The following is a 12831-nucleotide window of genomic DNA, read 5'->3' as shown; positions in this document are numbered from 1 at the left end:
AATTATCGACCAAGATTTAGCCATGGGAAAAGCAATTGCAAAGATATTTCCCAAAACAAGGCATCGTTATTATGCTTGGCACATTCAAAAAGATGTTTTGGAACATCTTCAACCATTACAACTCAATATGATGATTTTAGGGATACTTATAATACGTGGGTTAAAATCGAAAATATTGAAGATTTTGAAAAAAAGGTGGGAGGAGTTAAAAGGAGAAATATCACATAGATGATAAGAGTTGGTTAGGAAACATATTTAAGTTGCGTCACTTTTGGGTAAAGGCTTATCTAAAAGACACATTTTTTTGACGGCATGACAACTAGTGGAAGAAGTGAGAGCGTTCATTTCATTTTTTGATGGGTATGTAAACTCTAATAAGACCATGTTAAATGATTTTGTTTTACAATATGACAAGGATGTGAGTTCGCAAAGAAATGCCGAAGAGGATGAGGATTTCAGAACTTCAAATACAAAACCTACATTGGACGGTGATCATCCAATTGAAGCAATGGCAGCAACGTGTTATACTCGAAATATTTATGATATTTTCAAGAAAGAATGAAAGGCTACTAGTGATTGTGGTCATGAAAAGTTATGCAAAGATGGTGAAATATCGTTTAGGATTATTGAAAAGCAACAAGGAAAGCTGGAAGACGATTGAATACAGATCTGCTACTTGTTCATGTGCAAGATTCGAGACTTTGTAGGAATTTTTTGCAAGCATATACTTTATATAATGAAGAGAAAACTCATAACCTCTATTCCTGATTACTACATAATACCAAGATGGACAATGAAAACTTATAACGTAGAAAGCACTCGAAGCAGATGGATGGGTTTTTCATGAAAAAGTACAAACTTTTTCATAACCTTTGCATTTTTTCATGAAAAAGTACAAAACTTGTCATTAACAAAATACAAAACACTTTTCATGAAAGGGTGACAAATAGCCAGCATGCATGCATCAGGCCTCCACGGCTCTCCTTTTACTTCCCCAAGCAGCACTTGATTCTTCTACTCCACCTTTCCTTTTAACAGTAACATTCTGTTCCTTGGACTTCAGTTCAAATAAACTGGACACGGCATCAGGAATAGAACCCAATCCAGCTTTTACAATGTGGCTGTTGCGATTGTCATTACCATTGCACCAGTCAACTTAGGCCTCAAGCTCCGTTTTTGGATACGGGGAGTCAGGATAAAGATATCGGGGTGTTACACCTGAATAGAAGTCGATAACATCAATAGCTACACCCCTGGCTCTGAATCGCGTTGCAGCTTGCTTCACACAATGCATAGACAGATATGTAAGCCTGGCAACCAACAAACACATTATTTAATTGGCATATATATAAGATATCAAAACTAGCGAGAAGCTATAGAATACAAGAGAGTGAATAAAACAGCTTTACAAGGGATGATAATTGAAGTTAAATCAAGTCCATTGACCACACTAAATACAGGGCTTAGAATGGTACCAAAACTACTAGACCATTTTAGTATCTAACTTGCACACTAGTCTCCGTTCCAATTGGTAACTTAATTTTAATTTGTACAAAAGTCAAGTACTACTAAACCATCCCAAAACTATAACACATTATTTAATTACACAATAAAGGTACATATGTAAGTAGCTCATCATATTTTTTCTACATATAGTTTTTGTTTTTCTCTTTCAAATGTCGTGATACTATCTTGACAGAAATTTTATAAAAGAATTTGTAGTCCGGTATATCAACACCGCTAAGAAGTGTAATCAAACCTCTAGTATCCAAATCGGTCTAGAAAATAAAAGAACAAGGGATTAAGGGATGTTTGGTTCGTAAATCTCCAGAGGGAAAAAGAAGAAAGCGTATGAAATGGTCACAAAACGGGGCTAAACGAATTGGGCAAAATTCTGGACTGATGTAAGTTTGTGCCGCATTGGAGTTACAGTTCTGGTCTTATGCGCCAAACAAGGTTATTAATGCGCCGCATAGGAGCTAAACTCTAGTCTTAAAATAATAATAATAAAAAGAATTACATACCCTCCAGTGAAAATAACCGCCCTCTTTTGCCTAATTTTATTTTGACTGAAGAACATAGAGTGTCGACTCAAGGGCATAAAGCCAGATGAGAACATGCCTTCAAGGTCCACGTAACCACTGCCGGGATTTATATCTGTGAAACAAGCATGGTCCAGTTTAGTGGTTGAATAATTTAAAACAATCCTACATATATAGCTAACTACTAATTAAACATGAAACCTACATGGGAACTTAGCAATTATTTTGTCAATAGATCCGGTGGGATGAAGGAAATGTTCAGAATCAGTGGAACTCATTTTGTACAAGCCCACAAGAGTTTTTGGATTTTCCTGTAAAAAGAACATAACAAATAAATATAATACTGGTATATGAATTCATATTCATTCCTGTTAGTAAAAGTACCGAGGCAATCATCAGTTGTTATTTATTTAAAAAAAAAAAAAAGTTTCAAGTATAATCAACAAAGGGCGACGCACCTCAAATTTGGCTCTGCAATAGGTTTCAATAGCGTCGCATAGATTCTGCAATATATCAGAGCCCAGGGGCACCGAACGACAATTGTCGACACCGATGACTATAAACTGAAATATATATGTGTATTCATCGAATTAGAGAGTTTGAAATCGATAGCAAAAGAAAGGAGATGAACACCACTCAGATAGAAAGATGGATACCTCTCCAGCATCCTCCTCCATGAAGATGATGATTCTTAAAGGTTAGGTATTAATGGTTCTGCAGATCACCAATAATGATTATCACAATGAGAATGATCTAACACACATAGGGTATGTTTGGCGCAAAAGCTTCGAGCTGTGGCTGTGGTAGGGGCTGGGGATTCTATTTCAACCCTTCTTACGCAAGCTTTTATTTTAAAGACCTCTCGGGGCTTTTAGGAGCTTTTCGGGGCTGGGGCTTTGATTTCATGTACATAACCAAACAGGGCTACTATTTTAATGGGGGTTTATATTTAAAAGCTCGGGGCTTTTAAGCTCCTAAAAGCCCTCACAAGCCCCTTACCAAACAGACTAATAATCAATAATAATGACAATCTAAAAAGAAAAAGATAAATAACTTACAAAAAACATATTAGAATAAGCGATTCAAAAAATCAACGAATTGTTAGATCAGGAAATGTTTGATTTGAATAAACAGTAAGTAGGCCCAGAAATTTATACGAATTTTACCAAAAAATTTTTAACAAATTATACGAAATTACAGAAAACATCAAAGGGATTGAAACCCTAGAAACATATTAATATTATGTACACATATAAAGATTATAGATATAAACATACAGTTACTCAAACCTATATATACATATCAAGAAATCAACAATAATAAAAATATACGAACAATAAATTATAAAACTTGAAATCATAATTGATCTAGACAACAATCAATAAAAGAAACCGTCGCTTGAAACTTACTTACACATGTGTAAGTTACTTACACATGTGTAACTTACACATGTGTACACATGTGTAACTTACACATGTGTAAGTGTATAACTTACACATGATTTTTCTGTGGGCCCTTCGCTTGAAAGTCTTAGTGTTTTTACAAAAAAGTCTTGTATATCATAGTAGATCATGATGGTGGTGTGTAACTTACGAAAATCAATGGTCTTTTTTTGGACTTTTTTTAGTTGGTCTCAAATTATCTTTCCCATATATATATATATATATAGAGAGAGAGAGAGGAGCTTTTACCGAAAATAGCCGACGAACGTTTATGTGTTTTGAGAAAATAAATTTTAGGGTTAGGGGGGAGGGATTATATAGGAAAGGGGGACGGGTGAAAAGTTTTCCGTGGTTGTGACTATGCGGGTTTTCGGGTCGGGTTATACGAGTGGCCAACTAAGCTCAACTATAATGTCGCTATCACAAAGTAAATGCAACTATAATATTCTTCTTTTTGTCGCTATCTTAATCTTAATTCTTAATATATACTACACGACAGTTGAACTAATGACTTATAAACCAATCAAATTGCTCAATTTTATTAAATTGACTTTCGCTTATGTCATCATTTAAATTAACTATAAATTAAAAATCCTAATAATCATTATCCAAACACGTTATTATATTTACACTTTATATAAATTTGTAGAAAAAGTCTCATATATTTACACTTTTTTGTTTTCCATCAATAATTTACACTTTTAACCCTAAATACTTAGATTAGATTTGTTTTTAACCGTCTTTAAAAAAAAAAAATTTAAGTTACAAAAGTATTTATATTTAATTTTTTAAAGTTACAATTGTCATTCAAATCAAGAGTCATAATTGTTATTAAAGAATATAAAAACAATCTTAATTGTTATCTAATTATCATAGGGCAGATGATTGAAATAACCCTATTCGTGTTATGGGCATAATGACCAGGTACATATACTTGAATGTCAAGTACAGGATCACAAGTATATTTATTAATTATCTTTCATAATAATATTACACGAGAGTAAGTACTTGCACGTTGCGGCTGTGAGATGGTGGGGATGATAGCTAGATCATAGAGTTCATAGAGTATGATAGTCAAATGCCTTAGCCGTACGGGCTCCGCCCTCGGATTTAAAAATTCGTCGAAAGTATATCGAATGACATCTCTAATGAAAGAGCATAAAATTTTAAGAACACCCATATAATTTTTATAATTTATCGATGTACGGTTTTTGAGATAAAAGATTTTGAATGAATTGGAAGAAAAAATGATTTATAGAGGAGAAAAAAAAAATGATTGGTTGAGATTTGAGGAGAAAGAAAGGGTATTATAGTTATTTTAGATAAATATAGAATAGATAGAGAGACATTTTTTGAAAGTAAATGTTGAAACTTAAAATGTTAGACATGGACTTTTTGCTTTATAATATAGTATAGATTATGAATATAATTCGTTTCAAAAAACTATATAATAGAGAAATTATTGTAGCATGTTTCTTGTGGAATGACTATGACAAACAATTCCATCAATATGTCTCATCTAATAATCATAATGACGACCTATGATTATTATACTACAACTTGTAAAGTATAACAACTAAAATCGTATATCTCAAAATTATAAGATTGTATGAAGTAAATGTATGAAGATCTAATATTGATAATATCGTAAATCTCGTGTCCAGTGTTGGACACGGGTCTAAAATCTAATATCAAATTAAAAATCACACTCTTTGTGATTATTAGCAATGCGGTTGTCATGGAGGCGACGGTCGATGGTGGAAGAGGCATCGAGTTGTATAAATAATTAATGTAAATGGTTAATTAATATATTTTAAAAGATAAAGAATTGATAGTATAATTTAGTGTATACTAGATTTTAGACCCGTGTCCAACACTGGACACGAGATTTACGATATTATCAATATTAGATCTTCATACTTTTAAGTCATGAAAGCTTATAATTTTGAAGGAATACGGTTCTAAGTGTTATATTTGTAGTACAATAATCATATGTTTGTCACTGTAATGATTAGCCTAGACATATTGATGAAATTGTTTGTCGTAGTCATTCCACAAGCCACATGCTATATATAATAATTTCTTCATTATAGAATATTTTGAAACCAGTTATACTCATATGTAATGTGATATTATTATGAAAGATAATTAAGAGTTAAAATATAAACATATCTGTGATCCTGTACTTGACATTCAAGTATATGTATTTAATCATGATGCACGTCCATAACACGCATAGGTTTATTTTCAATCACTTGTTCTATGATAATATGATAACAATTAGGATTGATTTTATATTCTTTGATAACAATTAGAACTCCTGATTTGAGTGACAACTATAACATTAAACATTAATATGTAAAACTAATATATAAAAAGGAGAAAATTATGTACCTTTTATTTATTTAGAGATAAAATGAATCTTGAATGTAGTTTATATTGATTTGGATTTAGGATTCAAGTAACCCTTTGTTGTAAATCGTGTTTGGGATATGAATCTAGAGTTCACATTGTATTTATATCAAATATTATACTAAATATTAATATTTATAATTATAAAAATCTAATATATTATTTGTTAATAAGTCGTTAGGTTTTAAAATAATTTTTTGTAGAAAATATTTCATATGTTAAAAAAAAAATTTATTTAATTAAATGATTATAAATTTTAAAAAATTCTCTCAAGTTGATAGTGTAATTTAGTGTATATGAAAGTATTTTAAGGGGTGCTAATTTACACTCTAAATCTTTATTTTAACAATTAACATTTTAAGTCATTATTTTTTTCTAAAAATTTCCACTATCACAATTAAATCAACCTACACCACTTGACAACGCCACCCACGAATATTACCATCACCGACAACACTATATCGCCTTCCCAACCATTTCCGCCGCATTGCGCCGGTACCATGCTCGTCAAATTAAAAATCACACTTGACAAGATGTGATTATTAGCAATGCGGGGGCCTAAGTTATTGGTTTAATCCGTATTTCTTATACTAACGTGATTGTCATGAACATACATATAACCACGTGACTAAAAGTCATTTTGACATGAGTACAGAGATTACTATATCTCTACATGTGGTTATAAATATTTATTCAAAAGTAATAACATAACCATACAATTTAAGATATCGTTGCTTAAGGTGAATTAACACTACTCGATAACACAATCTCACAAAATCATTTCAAGGATTTTTCTAAAATGATTAATACAGTTTTCTATTTATGTGATGCATCAAATATATCAAAAACAAAGACAAAAACTAATAATTATATTTAGTTCCATTTCATATATTTTTTTAGTAAACTACATATGTTAAGAAAATACACTAATAGATAGAAAAATTTGGAATTAAAACTATGATGACAGATAGGAATCTCATAAATGAATAAAAAAGCAAAATGAAAGGCTTTTATGATGGGTCATAACCCATAATAGTCTATCTTCCTAATAAAGCAAGGTTCCATAACTCAAAATCTTTTTAAAAAATTGCCAAGTGGTAGCCTTCCCCTTTCTTTTTTCAAAAGTTTTTTTCCGGTCGTCCCTTCAAAAATCATTATTTTACCAAAATACAGTAAACCTTTCTTTTTAAAAAAAACAGAAAAAAAAACTAAACCTATCTATACAACAATATGTTTAGAGTTATATGCTTTATTTTGGTTTTGCATACTTTATTTTACTATCATTTAGAGTTATTATTTTGGTTAAATAGGTTTTTATGTTGCTATTTACGATTAGACTTTTTTCTACTTTATCTTTGAGAAAAGTCACTTGATATACATGAGTAAATAATTAATTTGAGTTTCCAATAATCACTCACACATATTTAAGTTAATTATATGCTTTATTTTGGTTCTGCATACTTTATTTTACTATTGTTTAGAGTTATTATACATATGAAGAAACTATGAATCTATTATTAAGTGACTTTGATTCAATTCTAACGAGCTTTTTAATTGCATTTAGTAGCTTCTATTGGGTGAGAGGTGATGATATGATTTTTCATGTTTAAGAAGTCATGTTTTTAATAGAATAGATTTGATTACATATGATCAACGAATACTTGCTAATAAATATGATGAATAATAAAAAGCACAAGGAATCTCTTGTCAAACTAGTGATAGTAGCAAAATGCACTTCACGTAAAGTTCCTTGATGTACACAAAATGTAACACCCATCATTTAAAAGTATGGATTTTCAAAAAATTTCACCTAACAGTGTCAATGAAAGCGGAACAAACATTTAAAAGTCCAAACCAATAAATTCAATTTGGTTTATTCATTAAAGGGTGTTACTTGCCATATCACTGAAACAAGTCTAAAGGAAAATCCATCGGTTGCCCAACATTAAACAACCGATAACAAAGTCTTTACAAGTCTTAAATAGCAAAAGATAATTCAAATGTTTAAAAGGAGCAGCCACTATGGGTAACCATAGTCATCTTCAAATGTTATCTACCCATGTCTCGCTCTTTATTCATCAACGATCATAAGCTTGCTAAACCTGAGGGAGCAACATATACCAAGAAAACAAGTGTTAGCTAACGAATTAGCTAAGTAAGAATACAAAAGGTTTAGAAAGCATTTGTCCAATTAAAACATTATATAAAAGTCGTATTACATCATTAAGGCACATATCATCACATAACGTCACATCTTTGCATATATCATCTTTCATATAGGATAGATCATCCTAAAGGTGCCTAATCATATTTAGCATCTTCACATATCACATCTAAACATCTTTTAAGTGTGACATAAGTCACACCCGACTAGATGGATTAACCTTACGATTGTCCATCAATGTCGTTAAGGACTGGCAAGCCAATCCAAGAGTAATCCGTATGTTCAATGACAAATGGGGCAGGTCAGACCTCTCGTATTACTCTTCACATCTTTGTATAAACAAAATCTACTATATCATCATTCTAGTTCTGAAAATGGATTTGTATTCATTGAAACTCGAATAAGGAGGTAATTAGCATGATCATATTAATCGACAGTTAGTATGAGTCTCCCTGGTGGTGGCTACTGTCAATATATGATAAGTAGTATGTTTCAAAACCTATTACTCGTATTATTATTATCACGAGCCATGTGAGCCAATTGTGGAAACCTATCTTGATTATCTTTTCAAAAGTGCAAAACATCAATCTTTTGTTTTCTATTAATATCGGGTTCCTCCAAATATACTTTTAAGTGTGACTTGTGACTTGTGTCATTTTTTTCATATTGACTTTGAAATGACTCGAATCCATCAAGTTCATCCCCATTCAAAGAATCACTTGTACAAACATTTGAACTCTCAGCCATGGAAGAATTTCTTACCTTGCTCGAAAGAATCGCATACTCATCATATAACTTATATAGTGCATCAACAATCTCTTCCACTTTTGCTACACGGACATCCATGTCAAGTTTGGAAAAACAATATTCAACAAGCTTGACCTTATACCGAGGATCCATAATAACAGCACAAGACAACACCATACAATAATTTTCCCAACACTTATCAAACTTTGTCTTCGTGTCTTTTGCCACTTTGTTAATCACTTGATCTGAGTTTCTAATCCCATTTCTAATATTACATTGAATTTTTCACACTTGGTGGAAATACAAGTTAGAAGTGTGAGAAGAACTCCCAGAAAACAAAGTTGTGATTTCATAGAAAGGTTTCAAGAATTTTGTGATTACTTTGATCCTTTCCCATTCTTCCATAGATAGACATGTGGGATAATATGGATCCACTAACTCAAAGCATCATAAGCACTCCTGTAAGCTATCGCACAATCAAGCATGAGATATGTAGAGCTCCACCTTGTTGGAACATCTTGATAAATTTGTCTTTCACATTGCAAGTTAAGTTGTTGGATGGTTTCTGCGAAGTTGAACTTTCTTGCACCGATTCCTCTAACATACTTCACCAATTCACGAACCTTCTCGGTGGCTCCTTCAATTGCTTTTAATCCCGCTTGCACGATAAGATTCATTATATGTGCACCACAACGAATGTGAGTGAAATCTTCATCACAAACTAACATTTAAACGTAAATGTCCTTTTAAAGAATCTACCAAATCATCATTATACTTTGCATTATCTAAAATGATGGTGAAAATCTTTTTCTCAATTCCCCAATCTCCTAAAAAGCTAATCAAGCACCCTGCTAATAATAAACCACTATGAGGTAGCGGTATAAATCTGAAGTTTAACACTTTTTTTCTTTACACCCAATTTTCATCAACAGAATGAGCAGTTAATGCCATGTATCCATCTGTTGTAATAGAAGTCCACAAATCTGAAGTCAAACAAATCCGACCACTTAGTTTTTCCAACTGCCCTTTAAGAATTATTTTTTCTCTCTCGTATATTTTTATGACAGTTGGTTTTGCAGTGTTCCTTGTTATTGGCTTTGCATCACGATACAAAAAAGTGTGCACGTCCCTTGTTGCCTCATGCTCAACATAGATAAACGGATAATTATGTTTGATTCTTGAAATCGCTAATTTCTCTTAATACATTTCTTGATCTAAGGGCACACGCTTCTGTGGTGTCCATTCTCATCAACAATAAAACATTTAGGTATATGTCGCTTCATATTTGATGTTCTAGAATTTGGGTTGGCACAATAGGTTTTTCCACAAATAGTGCAACTCACCTTTCGATTACCCGATGGTCCAAATTTTTCAAAGCAGCTCCATACTATAGATCTTTCTTTGTTTGATTTCAATGAAGATACCTCATCTTCAATCTCATCTCTAGTACTTTATTGGTCCGACATGAGATCTATTTTAAACAAGACCCCAATTAAGCAATTTGATCATTACTTACATCATATCTATCTATATCTAATAAATTGAAATTCAACATGACCCATCTATCTAGATCTAATAAATTGAGATTCAACATGACCCATCAATTATATATATATATATATATGTTTTAGCAATAATTAACAATATATATATAACCTTTTAGAAAAATAATTATATATAATAACTATTAAGGGAAAGAATGAAAACCTCAAAAATAGGTTAAACTTAATAAACCGATAGATACATGATATATAAATATAGATACACAAATCAAATCAAGTCAAAAATAAATAGCTTAGGGAAACAAAATTATCAATGTTACAGGACAGAATCAGAGAAGGCAGAAGTGTTACCGGACGTCAGCGGCGGAGGAGGAACCACGGGCGGCGGTGACCGGCTGAAGAGCGTGACGTGTGACCGGAGAGTGAGAGTGAGAGAAAGAGGAGGAGATGGCATGATTGGAGAGTTGGAAACTGGAGTGGGGAATGGAGATGGCGTGATTGAAGTTTTACCCGTTGTATTTGTTGAGCCGCCCAATATGACCCCGTAGAAAGATGAAACAATTTGTTTAGGATCCAATATGACCCGCGTGATAAATATTAATCATCCAATATGGTCCATGTTTTTTTTTTAAAGGCCCAAATTGACCCAAACTTATTCAACTGGGCTAATTTTGCCACCTGTAGCTTTAATGCAGGAGATATGGTTTATTATGTTTTTATGTTGTGTAATATGTTCAACTGGGTTTTTATTTTGTATGTCTTGTTGGATTTGCGCTTAAGTATGCTAGGTGGCATGTGTATTATTATTCTCTACACTTGGATGACAGACTATTTTTTACTCTTTTGGCTGGAGGTCCTTATGGAAGGAGTCTTTTTATCCTGGGTAGAGGCAAGACTGCCTAGGTCTCACCTCCCCCTGTTGGTAGGGATTGGGTTTTGTTGTTGTTGTATTATTCTCCAACATTGTAAGTATAGTATAGTCGATGATAAGTCAATGAAGCAGTAACAGAACTTCACTGGCAAGTGCCAAAAGTTGGAAACATATACTGTAAATGTAGTAGACCATAATGTTATCCATGTCACACAAGCCCATCACAACCATGCTCCTCCAAAGTAGAGTGCGAAATAAGATATCAAAACAAGCTCACTAGCTTATTATTAGCTGATTTTAGATTCACCATCTTCAAGTCATTTCATTAACTAGTAATCAAACCATAAGAATGAACCAAGATGCAAAAAACTACTCAAATTAAGGCTATATTTCATTAGTTAATTGATTGTCAGCTATATTTCGCAGCTAGTCGATTCTAAGAAATCAACTCACTAGCTCGTTCCTGTCCCAAAAATCATCCTCAGCATCATCACCTCTCGTCGAAACATATATCCTTAATATTCAATTCAACCAACTCATCAGATCTGTAGTGCGGATCACTAATCGATTCAACTCGATCGAATCTGTGGTACCACTACTTGAGGTTTAAGATTAACAAACGTCGTGGAGGGACGTCTCAATTTCGACCGATCTGGAAAGTGGTGAAATTCAGCCATTTCTTTTATTCCGTGAACAACATTCTTATCATGATACAGATCCGGAACAGTGATGCGCACACCGTCAAACGAAACCGGCAACCCGACCCAATTGATAGACCTTGCGACGACGGACAAGCGTTGGAAACGAATTCGGACCGTACGGAAGCTTCCGGAGGTCAGAAGCTGTCAACCGATCATTCGGAACGATATGATACCTGACCGTATTTATATAGTCACAAGGAAACGGAGACGCATCAATCGGAACGAAAACCGTCAAGTTTCGGCCGGAAAGTATATCGGAGTGGATTCCTGTGGTGGAGATAGCGTCCGCGAAGAAGTCGTAGTTACGGGAACGGAGAGCAGAGAGTAAGGAGTTGTATTCCGGAAGCGGAATGGCGGTGGTTAGGATTGCGGTGGTTACAAGGAGGAAGAAAACGGTTGAGATTCGTGAAGGTGCCATTTGTGTTGAATTTTCTGATGTGAGACTAGGGATTTAGATTATATAGAGCCTCAAAATATATGCATATACCGACTCTATATATGTATCGATCATATACAATTTTTATCTCTAAGTGACATAACTACGACCAATCATAAAATAATCATTAATATTTCTATTATTATTTGTAAAAAAATCTCATTTATTTATATACTCTATATTTTTTTCATTTAACATCAATATTTTACACTTTTTAACATCAATAAACACTTAATGTATATTTTGTAGTCATCAACTTAACAAGTTTTTTTTTTTAATTTTTCATCATTAACTTAATTTTAAAAAAAAATAACTCAACAAGTTATTTATAACGTTTTTCTTTCATAAAAACATTAGAACTATCTGTCAAATTATATTTTCAACATGTATGTAAATCAACAATATTAAATATGTATATAAAAATATTTCTAAATATTTTAATATAATTATTTTAACCTATCATATGTATATACGATATTAAAATTTCATAAATAAGTTACATAAATAATGATAT

The 12831-nt window shown here is 32.6% G+C and overlaps 1 protein-coding gene across 1 annotated transcript; it reads right to left on the bottom strand.

Moving 5' to 3' along the window:
* Nucleotides 1-710: 710 nt before the first annotated feature.
* LOC122583980 lies at nucleotides 711-2787 on the bottom strand. Its single transcript, XM_043756348.1, has 5 exons — nucleotides 2699-2787; nucleotides 2501-2605; nucleotides 2248-2353; nucleotides 2025-2157; nucleotides 711-1310 (listed from the first exon to the last, which is right to left on the bottom strand). Exons 1-5 carry the CDS (start codon nucleotides 2717-2719, stop codon nucleotides 1157-1159), a joined length of 519 nt encoding a protein of 172 aa, XP_043612283.1. The 5' UTR covers nucleotides 2720-2787; the 3' UTR covers nucleotides 711-1156.
* Nucleotides 2788-12831: the final 10044 nt, after the last annotated feature.

The sequence above is a fragment of the Erigeron canadensis genome, chromosome 9, assembly GCF_010389155.1.
Source record: "Erigeron canadensis isolate Cc75 chromosome 9, C_canadensis_v1, whole genome shotgun sequence".
NCBI lineage: Eukaryota > Viridiplantae > Streptophyta > Magnoliopsida > Asterales > Asteraceae > Erigeron > Erigeron canadensis.
This window is presented reverse-complemented; position numbering and strand designations above follow the sequence as displayed.